The following is a 24,774-nucleotide window of genomic DNA, read 5'->3' as shown; positions in this document are numbered from 1 at the left end:
GACAGAAAGACATCGCAATGAATGATAGACACATCTCCTTTTTCTGTCTGCCTGTAATGATAGCTTCTAATCCCAGGAACCTCTTACGTGCAGAAAAAGAGCTGTGGAACAGCCCCTTGCTCCCTCTCACTTGCCCATATGTAAAAAAGCCAGATATATGATAAAAAGAATGAGCCTTTCTGTCAACAGATGTTTATGAATTTTGCTTCTAAACCCTCGGGGAATGTTTATGTGAATATTGTATAGACATCATCTCAATGCTGGGTTAATAGTTTGTTTGAAAAGGGAAAAGTTTTCTTTCCAAAATGAAAAGAGGGCTCATATTGTCTTGCTTGTGCAATAACTCCAGATGCTCATTAAGAGCTTAAAACTCTTTGTATTGGGAATAAACTCTCCCAGCAAAGGGAGGAAAGGGAAGTTATATTGCTGGAGCCACGCTGAGCAACTTGAGTTCATATACCTCAGCAACTCCGGTGACTAGAAAGCCTGAAGTTCCCTATTACTCTCTGGCAAAACTTGCAGCTATTTGGGACCAGAATTTTTACTCTTGGCAGTATTTCATTGCTCTTCATGGAATCCTTCTCCCGAAAATAATACTTATGGGTGGTGCAAATCAATCATTTCACCCCTCTTCTAAATATTTTTCAGAAACACTTGAGGTACAAACAAGATGAAAGTTTTGAAGGACTCTATACCTGTCCTCTGTCTTTGGCTTTAAATTGTATCTGCGCATGTGAATATCAGATAGGCATGTGTTTAGTGGTTTGTTTCATGCGTTCAGGTGCAGATATTTCCACTTGCTGCATTGTACGTGCAGTACTTTAAAAAAGTAGTTTGTGGATTAAATGCAGTACTGCATTAGAGTGACCAGCTTCTTGCCTCTTGTAGATCAACAGTACTTTTTCCATAGTGTGGTTAAGGCATGGGTTTATCTTGGAAGAGGATCAAACTATAGTTTCTACATCCGCCTGTGATGCTAGATGCTTCTTAAGGCAACCCTACAAGATCTTTCCAGGAATCAGATTTGGGGAGCTGGAGGAGAGGATCCGTGTTGCTGTACAGATTCAGCAAGTACCTGCTTATGTCTGCCAGCCCATGTCATGTCCCTCAGGAGAGGATGCCTGCTTGTCACAGAGTGTGCCCTCAAGTGGAGGGAACAGGGGAAGATCAGATCCCTTTGATCAGGATAGTGGCCTAAGTGTGGCAAGTAATTAAAAATAAATCTTAAATTAAAGTTTGCCTTCATAGTAGTTCTAACTTTGCTTTCACTCAACTTCCAAGTGTTACTGTTTATATGGAACTATGGTATTTCTCTGAGTTTTCCATTTTCTTTAACCTTCTCTCTTGTTGTCTTTTGCAACTCCATTTCAAGACCTGATGTATACATAATGCTTCTGGCTATTATATCATGAAGTAGAAAGAAGAAGCAGTGATAGCACCTTCCCACTTTTAACCCTCAAGCCAATTCTGGTTGTTCTGCATTAGTTTCAGAATGGCTCAGTATTATATTGTGTACATGGGATTCTTTTGTGAGTTTGTTATGTTTTCTTTTTAGTCCAATTGCTAACCTTGTGTACAGCCTCATTTCTTGTACGGCTTGTTTTTTTTTTCCTTATTTAGCCCTACAAAAGTACATGCAAGAGCTTTGATTTCTGCAGCATCCAGCACCTGAAGGACCCTTCCTATATCTCTGTTCCACAACAGCTCACTCTTTCACTCTACATTCTCTCTTTTGTTCTCTGCTTGTACAGAATTTCTTCTATCACTCTATTACTTCTGTAATTCTCATATTTATTATAAACTCAGTTAAGTGTGATGACTGCAGTTTGTGTGAGTGCTGAAGAACAAAATTGAAATTATTACCTAATAAACATGTCATGACAGCAAGTTTCTAATTCTAGTCCTTTCATTTTACATTTGCTTTAGCGGAGTAACTGATGTGATAAAATAGAGGTTATGTTAAATTACCAAAAAGGTTGTCAAGTACTATGGCAAAACTGGTAGTTGCACGTGAGATTTGATTTGGCAAATCTTACTGTATTATTTCAAACAGACGAACTACTCAGTTCCTTGTGATTGAACCTGAAACTCTGCATGCATTTTCAGGTAGTTTGGAGCACATCTGTTTTCCAGTATCTACAAACCAGTTTCATTTATACTGCAAGAAAAACCTCCATGACTTAGTTGGTAGTAGGCTGAAGAATGAGAATAATTGCAATATGCTGACACCTAATACTTCTAGTAATCTGCACATCTCTGTCTTCACTTTAAGGTGTTAATAAGAAATTAGTGTTGCCTCTTTTTTTTTTTCCTCTTCTGTACTGTGCAGTGATAATTATGCTCTTTTCAGGACAGAGTGTGGGCCAATGTGGGAAAGAGTTTAAACTGTGTTATTGCTATGGTGGACAGACTGCTTGAAAAAGACAACCTCAGCAACATTAAAGAGGGTGAAAATGACTCTTCAGCAGCAGATTGCAAGGTGTTGCATACAGGTGGTAAGCAACCTTTTTTTTTTTTTTTTTTAATCATTGACTATAGTAAACAAAAATGGAAAAAAGTCACAGGAAAATCATATAGAGAAGAGTCAATAGTATCTTTGAGAATGCTGATAGCAAGGTTTCTCACAATTGTAGCCTTAAATGATGGAAGGCTCTTTATCAAATTACAGCTCCATTGTGTGCTCAAACTGCTTGCCATGCTCAATTTTTTGTGCTACAATTAAAACCTTTTGAAACCACAGTATTTTCCTTTGAAGGCTGATTTAGTTTAATTTATTTTAGATTTTACTTGACTATACCATTTTGAGAAAAAAAAAAATTGGATTGTATCTTACCACATAAGAAACTTGCAAGGAAAGGTGAACATCCTGTTTCAGTGTCGTTCTCCTGTAAACCCTTCCACTTTTCTGAAGTGATATACTGATTTTTGTTTTCTGATTTGCTAAAATTACTTTTTCCCTGAATACAGTTGTCTATCTCTGTCAATACTGAAGGCTAAGTAGAGTGATTCCATGAGCTGATGCAAAGAAAACTTTGTCCATGGCAAGTCCTTGTCACTAAATCTTCTGATCATCTTCTATGGCTACATTCCTTGCTGTTTCCTCTAAGCATAGATTAGATCTGCTTTGTAAGTCTGACAAGACTTTCTGATGTGTATTGTAAGAAATGAAACAGCTCCTTAGTGATAATGGTGGCAGTCTAAATATAAGGAAATCAGAACCAATCCTTGTGCCACTCTTTGGTTAAAAAAAAAAAAAACAAAAAAAAAAAAAACCCCCCCCAAAAAAAAAAAACAAAGAAAAACAAAACCAAACTCCGTAAAACAACAAAAACCCCACAACCACTTTATTTTGTGAAGCTTTGTATAATTTTGGCTTTTTAAAAAGTATTTTATCCTATATTTTCCTTTATATGTTCTTTTTCCATCCCAAGATTTTAATTATATAATCTTATATCAATGTTTTTAAAGTTATTAGAACTAATTTGTCATTTTTTTCTTACACAACACAAAATTATTTTTTTCAGCTGTGTATCATTTGTGTAGTACTGGTGAGTTTCATGCAACAGATTTTGGTTGCAATATTGATTTGTAATGCAGCTGCAACATCAACATTTTTACCAGTATGAAAGATTTGTGTTGGCATCTTGGAATTCTTGTTTTCAGTGCCAGATGTGTTGGTCTTGGTTTTGTACGAATAGTCCAGAGACTGGAGTATTTCTTATCTTTTTGCTTCTCTGAGTTTCTGTCTACCAGGCAAGTATCCCTATAATGTTGGAGAGATAGATACTATCGTTGTTCTGTGGTGAAGACTTACAGGTACAAAGTATCAACACAGTTAGCTTTCTACATTTTTCAGACCTCTTTCAGATAAGAAGGTACAACAAATATTCAACAGTGAGGTAGGTGTAGTTGTCAACTTGAAGGAATCTTTAGAAAGTGAATCCAAGCTTACTGATTTTTATTAAAAGAACAAAATTGAATATTTATTCTTGTGTCTCCGTGGCGCTAACAAGCTCTTCTCTTGTTAGCAGAAATCCAGTGTGCTTGTTAGAAATGCTTTGCAGGTAAAGTAGTAGTACACTTTAACCCAAACTTCCCCCAGGTTGCTGTGGTGTGTTAATGTGTGTATAGACAGACATGCACGTAGTGGTTTTATCTGTATTCCATAGTTATGGAACAAAACTCTCACTCCCCAGTCTGAAAAAAAAGTCATTAGTTAGGATAATTCTTTTTGGATACTTTGTGTCATGCTCAGCAACATAAATGTTTACAGATTTTCCTTCACTCTCTTCAACCCCCTGAACGTGTCCTCTGTTATTCTACGTAAGCCATGAAACGTGTTTAACCAGTTCGTTTGAGTCTTTCATTGTAGTTATAGAGAAGTGTGCTCTTATCTTTGATTCAGGCTCACACCCTACACAGGCAAATTAAATACTGGTTAGAGTTTTTAGCTCACAAAGCCAAAACCTTAAAAGTTACTTCCTTTTAAGTTCTATAATAAGCAGTCATCAAATAGAATTAAAAGTACCTGTTGCTATGCAGTAATGCTAATTGTAATGGTTAGAAAATTACAGATGTGTTTCATTCAGCTGAGGAGTTGTCTTCTGGAACTGACAGGAAAAGGACGCAAAAAAAATATCAAGATGTTATGGCACTAGAATAAATTCTTCTCTTTTTGCGTCATTTCAGGGCCTTCCCTATTTCTCTTGAATCAGTAGAAGTGCCCTTCTGTAAGAGCAGAGTCAGTGTTTCTGTTGAGTTGTGCTGAGTGTTCTGCAACACCTCATTGCATGGGAACTGCAGATTTGTGGGGCAGATTGCTTTGTTTTCATGTTCTACTTTTTGAGGAAGACATAATTTCCTAATGATATTGTCATGAGAGTGTCATGCGGTGCCTTTGACAGCTTATAGGACTTTCAAGATCATGTAGAAATGGAGATGTTTTAAAATGGCTTTCTTTTATAGGACTAACTTAAAAGATGGAGCTTTCTGAAGGACCATCCAGGTGTGTGCCAAAGTTGTTTGCTTAATGGTTTTCAAAACCATTGCCTTTGGGGACAGAATTTTTCATGCATGACTTCTCTATGAGAGTGTGATTTTAGATGGTTTTTTTTCCTCTGTATCTCCCTCTCTGAAGTTTGACATGAAGCCTTGAGGATGCACCATGAAGCACCTTTAGAGGTTGAGATTCTAAGTTTAGGGTTATAAATTCTGCCTGAATTATGCTCCATTTTATATCTGAAGCCTAATTGTATGTGTTCATAACTTTCTCCTATACTATGTGTATACCCACAGATACATTTCTAAAATTGCAGAATTTTACACTACATACAATTCAAAACCATTAAAAAACATTAAATAAATTGAAAGTTTGCTGTATCTTGCGATTATGTATTTTACCATAATTGGAGCATAATGTTTTTCATTAACACTGCAAATGTATGGGCACGGATGGATCTTTCAGTCTGAAACTGCTTCAGTGCTGGAGTTGATCCTAAGAAAAGTTGTACTGCTCTGTGTAAGAAAAATGAGAAGTACCCAGGGTTTTGACCAAAACATTGAAAAGTATACCTTAAAATATGGGATGAAATGTTTGCTTATATTCATGAACTTGGCTGTTTTAACACAAGTTTTTTTCTGGCCTATAACAATGAAAAAGATGTCAAAGAATGAATGCATGTTCATCTTAGATGGTAGAAAATATTATGACAATAATTTGATGGTTTTGAGCAATAGCGTATTCCTGTAAGTATAGATGTTGTCGTAACATATATTCAGGGTTTCCTAAGGCAGGTTTATATTTGCAGTCTTAGTGTTGACATTGTGTGATCTTAAATCTTTTTTTCCCCAACATTCTTATATTTATTGTATGGAATCTTTGTAATCAGAAATAGCGATGGCACTTTTTTCTGGTACTTACCTTTCAACGTGAATTATACCTTCCTTAGCCTAACTTGTCATACAGTCTGACCTTTGAGTGTATTCTTAAGACTGTATCTGAGTTATCAGTTACCAAGGTAACATGCTATGGTTTCATCAGTTGCAGGATTATGATTTCTCTGCAAGATAAATCAGGAAGAGAGATGGATTTTAAAGGAGAGATTTTGCTGGGCTTTTTAAATTCTTAACTGTAGGCTGGTTTGCCTTGGAGAACTACTTGACAACATTAAATTCTTTTTATTCTTGCCCTTTCATTTTCCTTGGGAGTCAGAATGTGAAAGCCTGTCCTGCAGCATTAGGGGTGCCAGTGAAACACAGTAGTTTGCTCTTATGCTTACACAGCCCCTGACAAATCTCCGTGTTTAGCTGTGCTGCTAAAATATGCTGTTGTTTCCGTCTGCTCCTTGTACCACACCATCAGAACTGTCACCCAGGCATTCCTCTGCTGGCTCTGTGTGAGTACTGCCTAATTTGCCACATACAAAATCCACCACATTATCTCACACAATTTAAGCTGACAGTGTGGTTGCACCTGGATTTTGCCTGAAGTGAATTACGGATTCATAAACTATGTTGCTGGACAGACGAATTGGCAAATGGTAACCTGCAGCACAGCAAAGAGCACCTGGGGAATGGTGCCGTATTTCCTAGCTGGAATGAAGGAGAACATCTGTTCACAGCCACATTGCTACAGGCGTATCTTGGTTAGTTTTTCTTGAATAATCTGATGGGGACTCTGTAAGTCTAGATTAAAACTTTCTGGTTTTCAGTGCATCCCTCCCAGTGCAATGCTAGTAGAACTGTGAAATAAAACTGTGTTCTGGTTTTGTTTGCATCCTCAGAAGAAGAGCTTTTACTGTAAGTTACCATTTAGTCAGGAAGATGAAAAATTCTCCCTTGGTCTGTGTTCGCTTGAGTAGCAGACATTATTTATTTTGAGGAAAGAAAACCGCTTCTGAAAAACTTTCTCTTCCCTTCCTTTTCCTCATATTTTTCTTTCCTGTTCTCTTAAGCTTGTCTTTGTATCAACCCTGGTTTTGGTGGGTTTTTTTTTTTTTTGGTTTTTTTTCTCTTTTCCTTCTCACTTTTGTATCATCTCTTTCTTTTTGATAGGGTCCTTAACTGGGCTATATGTAGCCCAGCATTTAAGCCAACCCCTTCAGCAGTACTTTGTCTAAGTAGTTTGGCTATTGATGGCAGCTGAAAAATGTGTAATGTTTAACTGAATCAACAAACTATTTTTTAGACAAGACATCAGAATATTTAGTTGTGCACTTCTAGAGCAAGATTCCTCCATTACTCCTATGTTTTGAGCATATTAGTTTTCCTTAGCTTTGTCTGTTATCGTCATCACTTTTTTCTGTTTTCATTGTGACTAAAGCTGCTGAGATGCTTCTATATGTATGATTAGATGATTTCCATTTTCACTATTAATCCATATGACAATATGAAAAATTTTAGGTTACTTCAATGGAATAATAAATCCCCAAGAACTCAAAATTGTTATTCTGGACACCCAAACTGTGCAAAGTAGACTGCTATTACATTAACTGCAAAAATACCGGGAAGACTTAGGCAGGTTTTTGGTGTTCCTGTGAGAAATGCTGCAGAATTATGAGCATAAAACCTCAACCTTTCTTAAAGAGCTTAGCTCTTATACTAGAGTTAAACTGAGCTCCAAGAGCTGAGTGTGGCAAGAAGTAGTAGGAAGCTGACCTTTTTATGGTGCAAAGTTGAATACATTAATTCTATTAAGTCAGTTTTTAAACTACTATTAAAAAAAAAAAAGAAAATCAGAAGAATGTTCGTATCCTGGTGAGTAAATTCAGACTCTGTGGGTTCATTATTTCATGCTGTTTGCACTACTTGTCTTTGAGGAGTTTACTACTATTTTGTGTTGGTTGATTTGTTTTGCTTGCCTTTTTCCTTAAAACAGAATTTGTGTAATGCTCAAGACAACTCATTTACATTTTTTGACCTCTATTATTTCAGTCCTATAATAGATTATTTGTATGTTCAGGCAGTAAGGGAATAAGTGATTAGCTACAGTGAAAAGTTAAGTCATGGGTAGCTGCTCTTGCATTCATTACCATACATCTGTAGGGCGCTTTGTTCCTTTAAGCGTATGATGTTATGCTTTCTTCTGCTTTTAATTCCATGTTTAGTTTTTAACTTCAGACCATTTAATGGTTGAGGTGACTTGAAGCTATTCAAGATTTCCACTGATTTTTAGGTGATGCAGACAGCAGTGACAGAATCGGCTTTTTTTTCTCTGTTACTAGGGCGAAAGGAGATAGGAGTGCATTTCTAAAGCCTTAGGGCTTTTCCTGTTTGATTACCTGCACATTTTAATAAGCACTTCAATGGGCCTGACGTCAAAAAGAGCAGAAGCTTGCTTTTCTGCCAAACTTTATCAAATTAAACATGCAGTTTGACCTATTGCAACTTCAATATTAGCATGTAGAAATTACTGGTTCAGTGCTAAGCAGGTCACTTGCCTGTGGAGGCATGTTGATTAAGAGAACATAAGACTGAAGGGCGTTTTCCAGCAACCAAAGGGCAAATCCTGTCATAAACTGAACTTCCACAACTCTGTTAGCAATGGAAGTTGAGTATTTACTCATTGCTTTGCTGCACATACTCTTTTATTTTAATCTTACACTAACTGCATAGTGGTGATACTACTTCTTTTAATTTCATCCTTCCATTTTCCATTTTAATGTGTTTGGCTTTTATGTCTTTTTTTTAGTTTCCTTTCCAAAGGCTGACTAGCAGAATTTTTTAATTGAGTTTCCTTGTTTCATCAGTAGACTTTGACTCTTTTGTTTGGGTGCTAAATATTCCGAACAGGACAGGCTGCCCATGTCATTTTAGCGACCTGACAGTCATCCTGTAGTCTCCTTGTTGCTTCTGTTCTTGCTCCTAATATCTTTTTTGAGATGTTTACTCATTCAACTAATTCTTCAGACTTTTTCAAAGGATTTTCCACTGTGTTGAGGATGCAAATCTTGCAATTTTAACTTAAAAGAAATTTGACACCTGAAGTGTCAACATGTGTGTATGAATATGTCCTTGAATATGTTAAACGCAAAAGCAGTAATTTGTACTATTCCCTTCTCTAAATGATTCTACAAAGCTATCATCACTCTCTGTAGGAGTCGTGATCCCCAGCTGTGGTTGGCCCCTGCATCTTCTTCACAGCCACAGCTGATTCTGAGCTGACTGCCAGTTTTGTGGTGAAGTTGTAGGGCATCTTGCACCTCTCTCCAAACTATTAGGTTGTAAGCAGTAGCTCATAACCAAGCAGAATCCTCAGGTTTAGGTTATCCTGATCTAACTTGAATTTAGACTAGAATTTTAAAGCTCCCTTTACAAATAATATCTCTTTATGAATTTGATTAATATTCTGTATTTATCCCTTGCATACAAGACAATTTTATTTTCCAAATTCTACTGAATTTACTTGTAAGCTTCAAAATATAATGCTTAATTTGTTTCATAAACTTCAGTTTCACAGTATTACTCAGTTTCAAAGAGCTACTTAAAAGCTGCAGTATTTTCTATAATGATGGATATTTGGAGCTTTGTGCATTGTTAATGAACGACCCTGGTTTATATTCTTGCTGGAGTATTTGCAACAGGGTATCCTGCATAATAAGTGACATGTGACAATTTTAACAAACCAAAACCTGACTAGCTCTGTATTTTCTGGAGCTGTCTTTTCTGAGACTTCAGTCTATGATGTACTTCTTATTTTGATCTTAACACACTGAACTTGCTTTAAAATAAGAGGATAACCATGAGAATATGCTAGTGCGTTCATAAGTATTCTGTTTTCAAGAAACAATGCAAAACCTCTCTTAGATTTGCTAACTAGCTCCACCTTCTGGGGATGGGACATCCTTACCAATTATGAACAAGAATTTTCAGCGTGAGCAAGGAGTAGATGGTTGTTATGGATAACTTAATCACACGAGGGTATAGTTTTATCTTCTTTCCTTTTGACAAGTACAATTCTATTTGTATTGTATAATAAAATAATTTATCTTCAGTTATTAGGGTGAGGTTTCCCACAAACTTAGTTTTTATTGTTTTCTATAAAGCAAAATACATATGTAAATAAAGCTCTGTATTCTTTGGGACATCAAATACTCAGTAGGATTTGTTTTTAATATATTTAGCATGAGTGTCCTTTAATGAAAAAATGGCCTTGAGAATTTCAAGTCTTTGAATTCCTTCTTAATGCAACTATTACCGACAAAAATTACTTGTGTTAGTAAGCTAGTATTCCAAACATGTAGTCTCCCCCAAAAAATCCTTATGAGAAAATGATCTTGAAGCTACTACAAGGTATGTGCAAAATAATTTGCAAAATCATAATAGAAGGTAGTTATCAGTTGTTTACTGTCAACCTGGAAGGCTGCATGAAGTAGAATCCATTTACATTTGTTCTGGGTCCAGTATTATTCAATATATTCATTACTGACTTGACTTATGAAAAATGGATGATGCTTATAAAATTTGCAGATGCTTAAAGCTGGGAGAGGCTTTAAGCACCATGGGAGGAGGATTAGAACGGATCTTGATGAAATGAAGCACTGAAATATTAGGACGCAGTTCAGTAAGGACAAGTACAAAGTTACGTTCCTAAAGAAGCAGAAACACACAGTGCAGATTGACTGGTTAAGTGGCAGCTCAGTAGAAAGAGATCTAAGCGTTATGTGACTTGTGGTCAGTATATGACCCCCTCTTTTATGAAAAAGAGTATCGGTAAAGCTTTTTAGCCCTATCCACGTAACCTGAAACTCTAATAACAGGTTCACAAAGTGTGGCTAGTTCTAGAAATACAGCTTGTCACTGGCTGTCAGTGTACTCGCAAGATCCTTGGCTGTGTCCGTCTGCATCTCTGCTTTCTCATGGGAGTGGGACAGATGTCTATTAGCTGTACCCTCAGTTCTACTTTCAGTGGCCAGGTATGGTCTTTTTCATTATTTGCTCAAGACAGAAGCAGACAACGAACTCTTCTTGTCACATACAGCCCTGTTTGATGGCTCAGTATGCAATGTTGCAGTTGCTTTCCTTGGGATTTGTTTACCGATTAATTTAATACATTACTGTGATTTAAGACTCAAAAGGAGAGTTAAGCTTGTCTAGTCTGACTTCCAGTATGTCACACCTTGTTGTCTACCTTATTTCTAAAGTTGACTGTGTCTCACAGCAGCCTCTGCCCTTTGGTTGTTCTTTTGCTTTTATTCCCTAGAATAAACATCTCCGTTAGTACTTCTTATTTTCTCCTCATGAAGAGGGGAAATCAAATTGCTGCTCAACCTTTTTCATAGGCTTAAGGAGATTAAACTCTAAATCTTGGTCGCTCTCCTCTGCAAGCTCTCCATTTTTTTCAGCAGTCTCTTTAAAGTGTGTACAGCAGCCCTTGGCAGGCGGTACTCTCTTAGTCAATGACATGTATAAAATCACCTCTTTTTGCCGGCGCATGAAACTGGGGATGGCTTGTGTTCCGTTTTGTTCATGATGGCTCATAACTGCTGTTTTCCAGGGAATGGTTTCTCAGTCTGTATTACTCACACTTAAGTGTGTATAGCTGTGTTAAAACACTCATCCTCTGACCCCAAAGACATTATTTGCAAAGGAATTCAAGTTGTTCTCTATGACTGCTCTGTCCTTGTTCCTTTTTCCTCTTTCCTGCGCCTTATTTTTTTTTTTTTTTCAGTTTCTCCTGGCTTTCGAAGTTCTCTCCAATCTTCTTGGCTACGATTTTATTCATTTATATATTTCTCTGGAGCATAGCCAAATTGGCTTTGCAACAGGCAGCTATGTCATCCTGTGCAAATAACTTCTTCAGTACTAATGAGTCGTTCATTGGCCTGGCTCAGAATGTTACCTGAAACAACGTGCTGTTATCTTCCACCTCAATACAACTTAAATGGAACACATTTTAGTTATCATTGATCCTTAATTACACAAACCTACAGAAACGATGAGTCAGTGATGGACTGTATTAAGTCAGTTTTATATAAATTATTCTGGAATGTTTATTGCTCTTTCATTTTGAACTATAACAATGAAACTGATATGTAGATTCTGAAGGAGGATGAAATTGTTGTTGTTGTTATTATCTCAACTTAGAGGGGTAGGCAAAACCATATGCAATTACAATGCAGGTCTGATTTTATTAAATTCTGAAAAATTCAGGAACAGCTTAGGTAATTAGGTGAGTTTGAGTAAGCTGTTCTGATCACTGCGTTTCATTTGTAATTTATTACAGTCCCCCATTTTTCAAGCATTTTACTAGCTGGTGTTTTCTGATATTCCTAGCATATATTCTAACAGCAAAACATATTACGAAATAGTTCTAAATCTCTCTATACGAAGTAGCTAAAAAAAATGAGTTCAATATTTCTTAAATATTTAAAGAAGAAAAAATATAGAGTGAAATTAAAAAGAAAAAACAATGTGATCTGAAGGTTAGTATTTTTCCAGCCTATACACTAAACCAAAAATATCCTTCCAAATATCTATTTGTTCTTCTGGTTTGCCTTCCAGCACCCACTTTTTCTTAAATGTAAGCTCTTCCCTTTTTTTTTTTTTTTTTTTTTTTTTTGATGGTACTTATTTTGTTCATTTGTTTAGATAGCAAGTTGTCAGTGCTGGAAAGAAACAGGAGATCTTAAACTCTGCTGTATTAATCTTGTGCTAAATAAGTTTTCGCATGTATCCCTGTATGCTCTGTTTATAACACTTTAATACAAGTCTTACAGAGAAGTTAGGTCTGTTAAAAAGTCATTGTTTCAAGATATAGTTGGATTCAGGCCAAGGATTTTACCCCAGTGATAAGCTGGTGTCCTGCCTCTAATCCTCTTCTCCAGTGGTGTTTGCTGTACCACAATGGTTAGGATGGAGCTGCAGGATCATTTTAAAGTGTAAGATGATCTACACAGCCACTGGAACCTTCTTTCCATCCTGAAAAGGATTCTCACTGCAAGTTTTACTTTTTGAAATGGATGATCTGTCTTGTTCTAGGTGACTGGTATGAACAGCTTTATCCTCTGGTGATTACGCTGAAGGACTGCATGGGAGAGGTAGTGACCAGAGCAAAGCAATCGATGGCATTTGTTCTGCTCCAGGAACTTGCCTGCGGTTTGCCACAATGTTTGATGCTGACCCTAAGAAGAGACATCGTCTTTAGTCAAGCAGTAGGTTGTCTTGTGTCACTTCTCTCCTACTGTTCCTATAATTAAGCATGCTATTCATGCCGGTGTTTGTGTTTTTCTTTTTTTTTCTTGTTTTTTTTTTTTTTTCTTTTTCCAATTTAACACAACTTTTTAAGACATTCTGCATTACATCCACATTTTATACATCCTTATTCTATAATGTGGTAGAGAAATTAGTAGTAAATGGAAATCCATAGTGCCTGTATCATTGAGTCAGAGACGCAGGTTTGCAATGGACTAGAAAAGGTTACATAATCTCCCTTTTGCACAAAGAAGGATCCGTAAAGCTATTTTCAGTCTTCCTAGATTGTATGCCAGTGTCCTCACCCATAGGTTAAGTTCTCAAATCCAACCTTGAATATTCCTTGCTGCTACCCCAGCTAGGTTTGGGGGTTTTTTTGTTTGTTTGTTTTTTTTTCTTTTCTTTTTTTTTTTTTTTTTTTTTTTCCTCCTGGTCACCTTGGAAATGAAGACCAGATTATTTGTTCTCAGTTTGTAGCAGTATTTATGTGTTTGAACACTATTAGAGTGTCTCTTTCCAGATGTGTATTTTCTAAATAGATTTTTCTCTAAACGATTCATCTAATTTCTCCTTTAAGTTATATATTTTTTCATAACATAATTAAGTTATTAGGTACCTAACTGCTTTCAAATCCATAATGATTTGCAACCTTATGTGTTTATAGCCTTCCAATAGAAGTTCTGGTCTCACTTATGTCACTCTAAATAACACACAGCCCCAGAAAACAAATGAAGCTTATCTAATGTAAAGTAAGGGAATATTTCACTGATTTTTACACACACAAAAAAATCACAATAATATATTAATATGAAATTATTTTTGTAGTCACTAAACAGAAATATCTATGCTATTTTCTCAGATATCTAAATATTACTTCGCTTGTGTATAATGACAGCAAGTCTAATTTTAACTGTGTTATGACAGTACATCTGTTAATTTCACTTTTTTTTTCATTTTCCTTGTAGCTCACTGGATTGGTTTGTGGGTTTATAATCAAATTGCACACAGGTTTACACGATCAAGGATTTTTACAACAACTTCATACTGTTGGATTGCTTGTGCAATATGAAGGACTGCTTAGTACATATAGTAAGTATTGTTCTTGGACAAAGTTCCTTATGCATCCAGGCCAGAAGTTTATCCAGGAGGTTCTTATTTTAACCTCTGTTCTGCTTCCAGTAATTTGACTTACTGAATCAACAAACACTATCCTTAGGAGACAGTAGACTTCCATATAATAGAACAGTTGAAGTATTGGTACTGTGTTGTCAATTCTGCATCAAAAATTACTAATTTATTTTATTTTCAATTTCTCTGAGAACACTAGTTCCTGATTATTTCATGCAGACTGCTGAACTACATTGTCTTAAATACAGGAGACTCCTTCCTCGGTACAGCTAGTGGAACTTTTGATTTTAATAACAACTGTCTCCATTTGTATAGGCATTTCGCCTGACCCAAAATAGCCGGTTTATAAAGCTAACCCAGACAGCAGATTTACACAGTTTCTGGCTCTATCAGCTTCTGCCCTGACAGTGCCAGTACTGGTAATGTGAAGATAGCTTGAAAACTGTTTCATCCTAACTTGTTACAGATGCCAACATTTGATAGGTATTAAAAAGGGCATTTGGAGGGAGAAACTGCCGTATGTTTCAAAGTGCTTCGAACTAGATGTATCAGAATCCTTCCCCAAATAATAGATTTTGACCAAAGTAGAGGGGTTTAGCATTTGTGCAGCTCTTTAATGTACAGGCAATTGCAGATCCTCACTTGGAGATTGCTGTCAGGCTCCCTTTTGCATGATGCTCAGTCTCGTTATTCTCAAAAACTTGTCCTCCATCAGCAGGACGGTCTGTAAAAACACTTTCAGAATAGACAAAAATGGCTTTTCTGAGGTTATTCTATGCACATATAGAGCAGACTGATTTTCAGAGGTGCTTAATACTCATCGTTTAGGCCACAGAGAATTGTCAGCAGTTCTAAAAATCAGTCTGCTTTTATGTAGGTTACTTCAATGTGGATTTAGGGCTCTGATTTTTAGATGCACAGGCTGGAAAATATAATCCCCATATTACTTTACCTATTGAGTCACCTATTCAGTGACTGATCTGTCTGCTTTGTTAATAACCTCTGTAATCTTTCCATAAAGGTGAAGAAGCAGGGATGCTAGAAGACATGGCTGTGGGAATTTCAGATTTGCAGAAAGTAATGTTTAAAGTCATTGAAGCCAAATCAGAAGATTTTTTGCCTATTATAACTGGAAGGCGGTAAGAACTTTGTTTCCTGGATCCCATGGCCTGTAGTTTTAATCTGTAGCATATGAAAACTCAGATAATGTTTTTCTTGTTGCTGAATTCTCTTATATAGAAAATGCAGTAGTTTTACTTTTCATGAGATGAATGGAGATGTAATGAGGTAGTAGTAGTAGTAATATGGACTCCAGGTTACTTTTCTGATGAAAAGCTAGAAGTTCCAATTATTAAGATAAATTAATCAAACCAGTGCTTGGGTGGTATGAGTTTCTGTTGCATTTTCCATACATAGATAGTGAAGTGACAAGGTCAATATTTACAAAAGTGGCCTATAACAGAAGAAACCTTGGTTTTGAAGTGTCCAGAATTTGTATTTCAGTGTGACAAATTAAATTGTATTTCTAAGAGTTAGGCCTTGATTATCTGAAGATGGAAACTGGAAAACTCAGATGCCAAAACGTAGTGACTGCTTTTGAAAAATTAAGTCTGTCTCAGTTGCTGAAATCACACAGGACATAAGCAACCTCAGAAATCCTTGCATAAAGCCACTACTATATTATGCATCTCACATAAGCACTGCTGAATATCAGGACATAAACTGAAATACAAATTGTGGCTATAAGAGGGTTAACAAGATTGTTACACAAAAGGAATGGGGTTTTCATCTCTATTATTTTTCTGCTCTGAAGAACATTCTCCAAATGTTTTTACTTTTGCAAAAATCACTTCCTTAATAGTATCATTATTCTTAAGATGACTGTAAATTAAATTCAGCTAAAAGCAGCAACTTTTAGAAAAGATGTTTCCTCTGAAGGGGGCTTTCACCACTGATTTACTTAATTATTCTGGATGATTCACTCTCATCCTATGGGCCTTCCGAGAAAGGATTGAAATAAATAGCAGGAGGGCTGGAGTATGGTAGGCAACACATCGGGAATAATTAAGAATAATTATAGTGTGTAGATAAAACAGAAGAAATACTTCCTTTGTAAATCACAGCAGTCAAAAATCTTCAAAAATCCAGCAGCTACATTTAGTGTCTTGCTGCCATTACTGCGGTACACTGAACTGTCACACTAGGAGGTCCTGGGTTTGAAAGAGACTCAAGCTTTAAGCTGCCTCAGGCATTCTGGATTGATGGAGTAGTCAGTCTTTAGGAAGATTTACTGCCTATGATTGCTGCACTGTACTTACTGGCAGGTATTCACTGGATGAAATCGATATCAGATAAACAAAAAGAAAAATATCTTTAAGGCTTATGTGGAGGAGTCCCATTCCTGTTAGAGCTGTGATGAGACAGCTCCTATCAGACGGCATTGGAAGTCAACCATAAAAAGAAGACAGTGGAAAATCTAGTTATTTTCTAATTAATGTTTAAAAACCTCACAATTTTTAGATCATTTTTGTTGTTTTATGGTGTGGCTTAATAAAAGGAGACTAAAAGACTGTAGAAATGCAAGACAGAAAATTAAGCTACAAATTCTGATCTTGCAGAGTCAGAGTATTCACTTGCAATTGTCTTTGTAGGGAAGTGCTTAAGGCTGAGATTCTATGTACACAAACATCAATCCAAAGAGGGTGGCATTGACTAGCAGTGCGCTGACCTGCTGATGTGGGTGGCTGACCCCAACCGTCCAGGTGAAGTGAAGTTGTATTGAGGCACTCAGGTTCTTTTATTATAGGGAAAAGCAGTTAACACTTACTTTTATAAAGCTCTGTGACATAATGTATTTGTGCACATGAACTTTGAAGCATCACAGGGTTTGATACCATGCTTTCAATGAAGCCGGCACTTACAGCCACATTGAAATGATCTAAAAAGTTTGTTACTTAGCTGAAAGAAGAGCTGGGTAAAGCACCTCCCAGCTGAGATGTAGTGACTGACCACGTGTGCATTGTTTTCCTGTTACAAATCAAGCAAGAGGTGCGTGGGAATGACTTCTGTGTTTATTGCAATGAACTAAGAGTGTATGATTTCAGCCAACTGCAAGCAGCTGCAGGGTCTGTGGCCCGCAGCTGCTTGAAAGTATATTCTAGAAGCCTGCAAGTGTTTCTCTATCTTCATATGTGATGATAACAAATATTAGAGGATAAGGCAAATAAAGGCAAAGATAGGGACATTCTTAAGCACTCCTGTTGTAGTGAGATCATATACATTTAAATATTTAATACTTAAATGTATACAATTCATTTTGAAAGAGATGATAATTTACTATTTACTTACTTAAATGTGCTGGATTTCTCCACCCTATTTTCCTGAGAGATCCCTGAATGTTAAAAATTAGGTCCTGATTTTTCCTTCTCATTGGAAAATGTAGTAGCTGCCTTATCTATCTTATGCCAAAATTGCCTGGTGTCTCTGCACTGAGTCTAGACATAAGAGAGAAACTACATGGTGGTAAAATTTACTACCGTATTACTGTTTCTTGTTTAAGTAGAAGCATAGAACCTGTAAGATTTTTGGTAAATTAATGTCTTCCAGATTTCAGTACTTTGACTTCTTTCCCCCCCCACCCCCAACCTGACTTCAGCACCATTCCTGAACTTTCTAGACAGCTCTCTGTCACACCTTGATAGCCTTTTCCTTACGTTATCAGATGTGGGTTGTTTTCATTGTGCAGTCGGGTACAGATTTTTAAAAGTTACCAAGGATTTTCTCTGAGACTTCAAAAAATATTTTGAAAAATAAAAAAAACATGGGCAAGGGGAAGCTCTCAAATGGTACTGATGTTAATTTATCACACCTAAAGGTCAGTATTTCTCAATGTTCTTTCACACACTGAAAGATTTGTAGTGATTCTGGGAACGTGAAATGTAGCAATACAGTGATTTGGTGGTATTTTGGTTCAGTAGCTTATGCTCTTTGATTTAGACTAAACTAACATTTCTTCTCAACCTCATGAAAGCACTCCATCACAGACAAATGTTCTGGTAGCACTTGACAGCAGCTATGTGTGCTCACATGCAGGCTGAGAATGAATGCTGCTAGGCAAAGATCATTTGCATGGATTTCTTTACTGTCATCCTTACTATCTCTCTCTTTCATTCACATGGCTGAATTAATTAAACAAAACACAAACCAAATAGACTTATCTGGGGAGTAGAACTATTTCATTTTTTCTTTTTTTTTCTTTTTTTTTTTTTTTTCTTTCCCCTCATCTGAAATATGTATCCTCCATTCAAAACTGATAACCCCCCTCAGTAGGGAGCATCTGACATTTGCTCAAAGAATACACACTGGTTCTAGCCCATGCCAAAGCATATGCTGTTGCCCTCACTGAATGTAATTACATTTCAGTCACAAGTCTGTACTGGATCCATTTTATTTTGTTCTCGGATATATGGGCAGGATAGAGGTTCAGACACAACCCCTAGCTCCTCTAAACTGAAGCTGTTTATCCAAACACCTGCTCTGAGACAGTGCCACACATCCCTCCAGCTTGCCAAGGGTGTCAGAGCTACTGCAAAAACTGTCCTTTTTTTCTTCAAGGTTTTCTGCCTTTTCTCCCCCAAATTCTACATAGGGATCGTGCAGATTGTTTGGGGTTTTTTTTGTTTTTTTTTTGTTTTTTTTTTGCAATGACATGATTGGTTAAAATAAGTGTTGAAGATACTTCCTGATAGATAATTTTAATAGGTGCAAACTGTTTTCCATCTTAAGTTTACATGCAAAAGTTGTGTGACTTCCTCGGCCTGGTTGCTGTAAGTAGGCTACAGATCATCCTTTCCCTCCTGTTGCTGTAGTACTCTTCCTTCATGGTGATATACCAAATGTGCTCTGCAGGAGAGAAAATTTCAGCCTTCGTTATTGATTGTCCCTCTTTGAATTATTAAAATGTCAAATCCTGGAGACAAATGGATTTGTTTCTAGTCTGTTCTTTTTTTTTTTTTTTTTATTAGACTAATTGCTCTAATAACAGAAAGCAAGCTAATAAAAACTAAGTTAACAGCATGTAATTGTTTCTGTGGTGGGGTCAGGCATGAATCCTCAAAGACAGGTGAAATTCAACTTGAGGGTTCCTCATGATCAGAATTTGGACTGAGCCAAAGTAACATGTTTTTCAGGAAGTCAGACCAAACACAAATATAAAACTAGAACTGCTGTATATCATATTCCTTCTCTAAAATAGGATTCATGTTTGTGTAATGAGCCTTCAATTATTATTTTCACAGAGTTGATTTTGTTGGCGGTGATGCTTTCTATCCCCAGGGAGAAAATTCAGCCACTGAGGAAAATGGGAATTTTGCTTCGGGTTTTTATGAAAGGTTTTTTTTCATATTATACATAGAGTGGATACTTCTGAAAGGAAGATGTTTTTGTAACTCAGCAAGATGCATTTTAAGAGTTGAGGTGTTCTGATTGATACTTTGGTAGCAGAAGACTTTTTAACTGCTTTCATCTTTAGTCCTGTTTTCACTTCAGTAAAGAAGTCAGTATCAAGACTGTATAATTATATATACCTGCCTCTTTCCATATATCTCAGTTATGCTCTTAAAACAAGCAAGCTGAATTGCACATTTTATGGTTCAATACAATTAAGGGGAAATGGGGGGAACTGATTTATAGATCTATATGTTCTCTATGATTTAGGAAGGTTATAATTTCAAGCTAACCAATTAATATTTCCATCCTTATTTGTCTTTTTATTTTCCGTAGCGAACATTACATTATAGAGGTCCAGCTTCCAGCAAAGATGTTTGAGTTGCTGCCACAAGAGATTAAAGAAGGAAAGCTACTTCGCATGTATCCAGTACTCTTTAATGTTGGAATCAATGAACAGCAAACACTTGCAGAGAGGTAAGAAAAAATTGTGTTTCATTTTTTGTCCAAGTATGCCATGCTAGTACAGGATATTTTTCAGGATTAAAAATAAATCTTTTTTGTTATTTGCTCTTGGACCATCTTACATTGACTCAATGTGTATTTTAAAAAGTATTAAAAGAAATAAGCGCAAACTATGAAGCAATGCAAAATAATGAAAAAGTCCAAGTGAAGATATGACCCTGTGTAGGACTTTATTTCATACAGTCAGCACCAAGTTTCCTTTGGATACAGATATAAAATGGATTTATATTTCATGGATGTAGATGTTCGTTTGTATACAGTTCTTTGGCCTTCTCAAACATAAGTCTGAAAATTTGAAATTCTTGTTATCTTAAAGGTGGAGTTGAAGATGGTGGAAAAGTCATAAGCTAGAAAGAGATAATTTTGCTCAGCTTTTTAGGGCTTTTTTCCAGGGTTGAGTAGTGGTAGTTAATAATAGGGAATGTGTTAGTAATATGTTTGTAGAAACATGAAGGCTGATGCTAAAGTTTTGACGTGTTAGTATTACTCCTCTGAAAAGATTGCTGGAAACTAATTAGTGCAGTAATATTCAAAGTTTCACCAAGCTATTAATTTCCTCTTCCAAGAAAAGGGTATCTTTCAGTCATGTTAAATTATCAAGTTTGTGCGATGCAAAAACTGCAAGGTAGACATCAACAATGAGACAGCTGCTTTTTTAAAAAATTTTTTTCCTGATTTTGTTAACAGACCATCCAAGAGACGTAATACATATCTTTAGATTGCATTCACTGCAAACTCAAAAGCAAAAGCGTAACTGGGGAAATAGAGGGAGACAGTGAAAAACCATTAATCTGGACAATAGGCAAGATGTTTCACCTCCTGGTTTTGTAGACAACAGAGTAAAAGCAATCTTTTAAGGAAGACTTCTAAGGAATGCCATCAGGTAGCTTTGTGGATGTTTATGGGAGACTTCTCAGAGTTGTAAGTGGTGATGTGTGAGAAAATTTAGGTAGAAAATTGAAATGGGAGACATAGGCTGAATCAGAAAACAGTAAAAACTGGCATTATACCAGTAAAAGAGTAGTTGGTTAGATAATTTGAAATGTTCTTGAAAGTGAAAATAGCTTATTCTTGGTGCCATAAAGAAGGAAAAAGTGATACCATGAGAGGATAGACATGGCTGAAATGATAGCATACAAAACCATCAAGATTGGTTATGACAGTTATGACTAGGACATGTCACCTTTTTCCAAAATCATAGAAAAAGGAGTATGCAGTGACCAAGAAGCAAGTTTATGAGAGCTTACGTGGGTGGGGTAGGCAGGAAGGACGTGTTACAAATGTCCTGAAGAAAGATTTTAGAAGATTTAGAAATAGCCTGGATATATGGGGACTTGTAGAGGAGTCGGTATGAAAAGATTTCTGGCTTGCAGGTGAAGTAACAGGAAGAATGGTAGTGTTGTTCACAGTGATCATTTTCTATTTTGCACAAGGAAAGCCATGAATGAAAAAATAATACATGTATGTCTCTAAATATAAGTATATATTAGTATCTGTATCTGTCAAATAAAGTTGGATTATTCCAGGCAGAAACAGCTTGTCCACGTGCACTTACGGTTGGAAACATTACACAATTAAAAATACTGCTTAACTCCTAAAGCTGCACATTTGTCTTTGGTATTGGAAACACCACACATGCTTTTTGGTTAAAAAAAATATTTTTTTATGGGAAAAGTAATGTGAGAATAGAAATAAGGTTTTGTGATAAACTTCTAGAAAAATGTTACTTTATTAGATGCAAACGTCTCTTCTTTCAATAACGTGTAGTTGAGAATATATCTGGTTTAAAAGAAATATTTTCATGTGACAGTGCAGCAATGGCTTCTGAGAAAGTAGCTGAGTTTCTTCCCTATTTGGCCCATTTAAATATTTGATTCCCTCCTACATGATGTAGCAGTACATTTAGTGTCCCCTTTTGTTTACCTGAATTTCTCACTTAACCTGCCCATACTTCTTTTTCTGTACTCCTTCATTTCCTTTTCTGTCTTCCTTTCCTTCATTTCAAGGCTGTTCTAAAGATAAGTTGCAAATACTTGTCCTTAACTGCCTTAGGGACATTCCTGTCTTTACATTCATTCATATCTCTCATTGGAGAGGTACTAGAGATTGGGGGGAAATTGTTGAAATTTTGGTCTCAGAGAAAAAGATGTTTACCCATATAGTTATAGTTAGTTCATGGAAGTCCTGGTTTTGGCAGGGATGGAGTTAATTTTCCTTTTAGTAGCTTATGTGTTTTGGATTTCATATGTGAAGAATGTTGATAAACACGCTGATGATACCAGTTGTTGCTGAAGAGACAAAGGACGCTGTCCAGCTTCCCAGGTCTTGCTAATGTGCAGGTGAAGGAAGCTGGTAAGGATATAGCCAGAATAATTGACCCAAACTGGCCAAAGAGAGTATTCCATGCCATAAACGTCATGCTCAGTATGTAAGTGGGGGTTGCCTGGGTCAAGGAGGCATCTCTGGCATCTCTCGCTCACCCCCTGTTGCTCCTTTGCTTGCTGCTGAGTTTCATTTCTGTGATTGCTGCTCCGGACAGGCTGTATCGGTCATTGGGACATCAGGTGGTGAGAAATCATGCATTCTTCATTTTGTATATTTTAGTATTCTTATATTTTGTTATTACTGCCATTTTCCTTTGCTATTCTAGCAAACTGCCTTCATCTCAACCCATGAGTTTTCCTTTCTTCCTGATTCTCTCCCCCGTCTCGCTGGGGAGGAGGAGGGTGAGCGAGCAACTGTGTGGTGACCAGGGCTAAACCACAACCATGGATAAGCCTAAGGATGTTGTCTGGGTTTTCTCTGAGATGCAGGATAATGAGGATTTGGGTTATGTATTCCCAGCAGGATTTAACTGCTGCAAGAAACCCCATAACATGCTTCTGACCCCACTGCAGCACTGTAGAACAACCACTGAGGTCTGTGTGCCACAGTAAGCTGAAATGCAGACAGCTGAAGTCAGCTAGCCTGCGGGTAAAAACTGTGTGAAGCTTAGTGGTGAAATCACTGCTCAACAGCAAAGAAATGGTTCTCTCATTAGTTTCAGACAGGAGAAACCAAGATAACTAACAGCTCAGGAGCAGTGTAGGGCAGAAAGGGCCTAGAGGGGTAATCAGTTTGACTATTTATAGCAAATATTCTCAGACCAGAGCAGAAATTGGTTCTTTGAAAGATTTTCCACCTGACACTTGCATCTCTTCCATCTTGTGTGGCTTCAATATTGTCCAGCTCTGGTAGAAATTAATATAGCTAAGCAACAGCAGCAGTCAGAGATGTAGGAGTTGATGTTCTTTGCCTGTGATGCCATTTGAAATTCCCACAAAGAGCTCTTTCATTTATTCTGGATTTGTGAAAGGAAAAAGAATATGTACTTTATTGGATGTTTGTCTGTACACGGATTATTTTATCTATAAGCTTTTGGAAGAACTGTCCACGAGTGATGACTTCGTTCACAAATACTAGTTCCAAAGCACATGAGAGATTAGCAACTGTATATTTGACAAAGTCTAGTGTACACTAGAAAACATTAGGAAAAAAAAAGTTATTTCTGTATGCAAAGAAATAATTCTGAAGGATAATTCAGCTTAGTTTTGATTTTGGTTTGGTTTTTTTCATCATTTTACCATGCTTTTTTTTTTTAGGTTTGGAGATACCACTTTGCAGGAAAACATTAACCAGGAAAACTTAGAACTACTAAAAGAATATTACAAGCTGTTTACAGAAAAAATGCCTCCCGATTGTGAGTACAAAACAATGCAGTATCCATGTGGCTTTGAAAAGCTTTAATAGGTGAAAGATTATAAGAAAGTAATATTAGCACAATATTAGTGTGCAGCTTTTAGATTTAGGCCTTGATTCCATAACTCGTTCCATAAATTTAAACACTTTGTGCCTGTACACAGCCCCGCTGAAGTCAGTAGTGATTGCAGGCCCAAGGCCATAGCACAAACTACAGGGAGAGTGGAACAGAGAGAGTAATGATGAACTAAACAGCTCTTTTAAATGATTAATACAATATGCTTTTTAATATTTTAAGTAGAGAACAGTCTGTACCTGCTATATTTGTACAGAAATACTCAGTGGGAATTTTCATCAGTTTCAGTCATTCCCTCCGTTCTTATTTTGAATATGTATTAAAGAATGGCAAACCACTGAGAAATCTGCAGATGCAAATACAAGCAATGAGCCACATCATAATGTCACTGGTTTCATTAGAATGGGCCCTATATTCCAATTTTGTAGAAATTTGGTATCATAAACATTTCTGTTCTGTTACTTTGATTGTTGAAAGCAAACACTGAAAAGACCATTTGTATCAATCTAATCCTGTTAAATTAGTCTTAATACCTAAAATATATTCTCAAATGTTGTAGATTTTACAGCCTGACTTTAAATAGCTTGGATTTAGGTCTCTGCTCCTTCCCCTTGGGTAAGGGGAGGTGAATCTTTTGAATCTAAACATCTATCATCCTACAGGACGTGTGT

At 36.6% G+C, this 24,774-nt stretch overlaps 1 protein-coding gene across 2 annotated transcripts in view; it reads left to right on the top strand.

The window, feature by feature from the left end:
* Positions 1-24,774, top strand: part of INPP4B (inositol polyphosphate-4-phosphatase type II B) — a 339,134-nt gene that overhangs the window by 273,673 nt on the left and 40,687 nt on the right. For both annotated transcript variants that reach the window (XM_086746361.1, XM_086746363.1), the window contains 6 exons: positions 2,351-2,495; positions 12,979-13,151; positions 14,157-14,280; positions 15,341-15,458; positions 20,101-20,241; positions 23,931-24,028. In XM_086746361.1, the coding sequence (XP_086602487.1) occupies positions 2,351-2,495; positions 12,979-13,151; positions 14,157-14,280; positions 15,341-15,458; positions 20,101-20,241; positions 23,931-24,028 (799 nt within the window). The remainder of the gene's footprint in view (positions 1-2,350; positions 2,496-12,978; positions 13,152-14,156; positions 14,281-15,340; positions 15,459-20,100; positions 20,242-23,930; positions 24,029-24,774) is intronic.

Source organism: Chlamydotis macqueenii, chromosome 4, assembly GCF_036417535.1.
Source record: "Chlamydotis macqueenii isolate bChlMac1 chromosome 4, bChlMac1.mat, whole genome shotgun sequence".
Classification (NCBI taxonomy): Eukaryota; Metazoa; Chordata; class Aves; order Otidiformes; family Otididae; genus Chlamydotis; species Chlamydotis macqueenii.
This window is presented reverse-complemented; position numbering and strand designations above follow the sequence as displayed.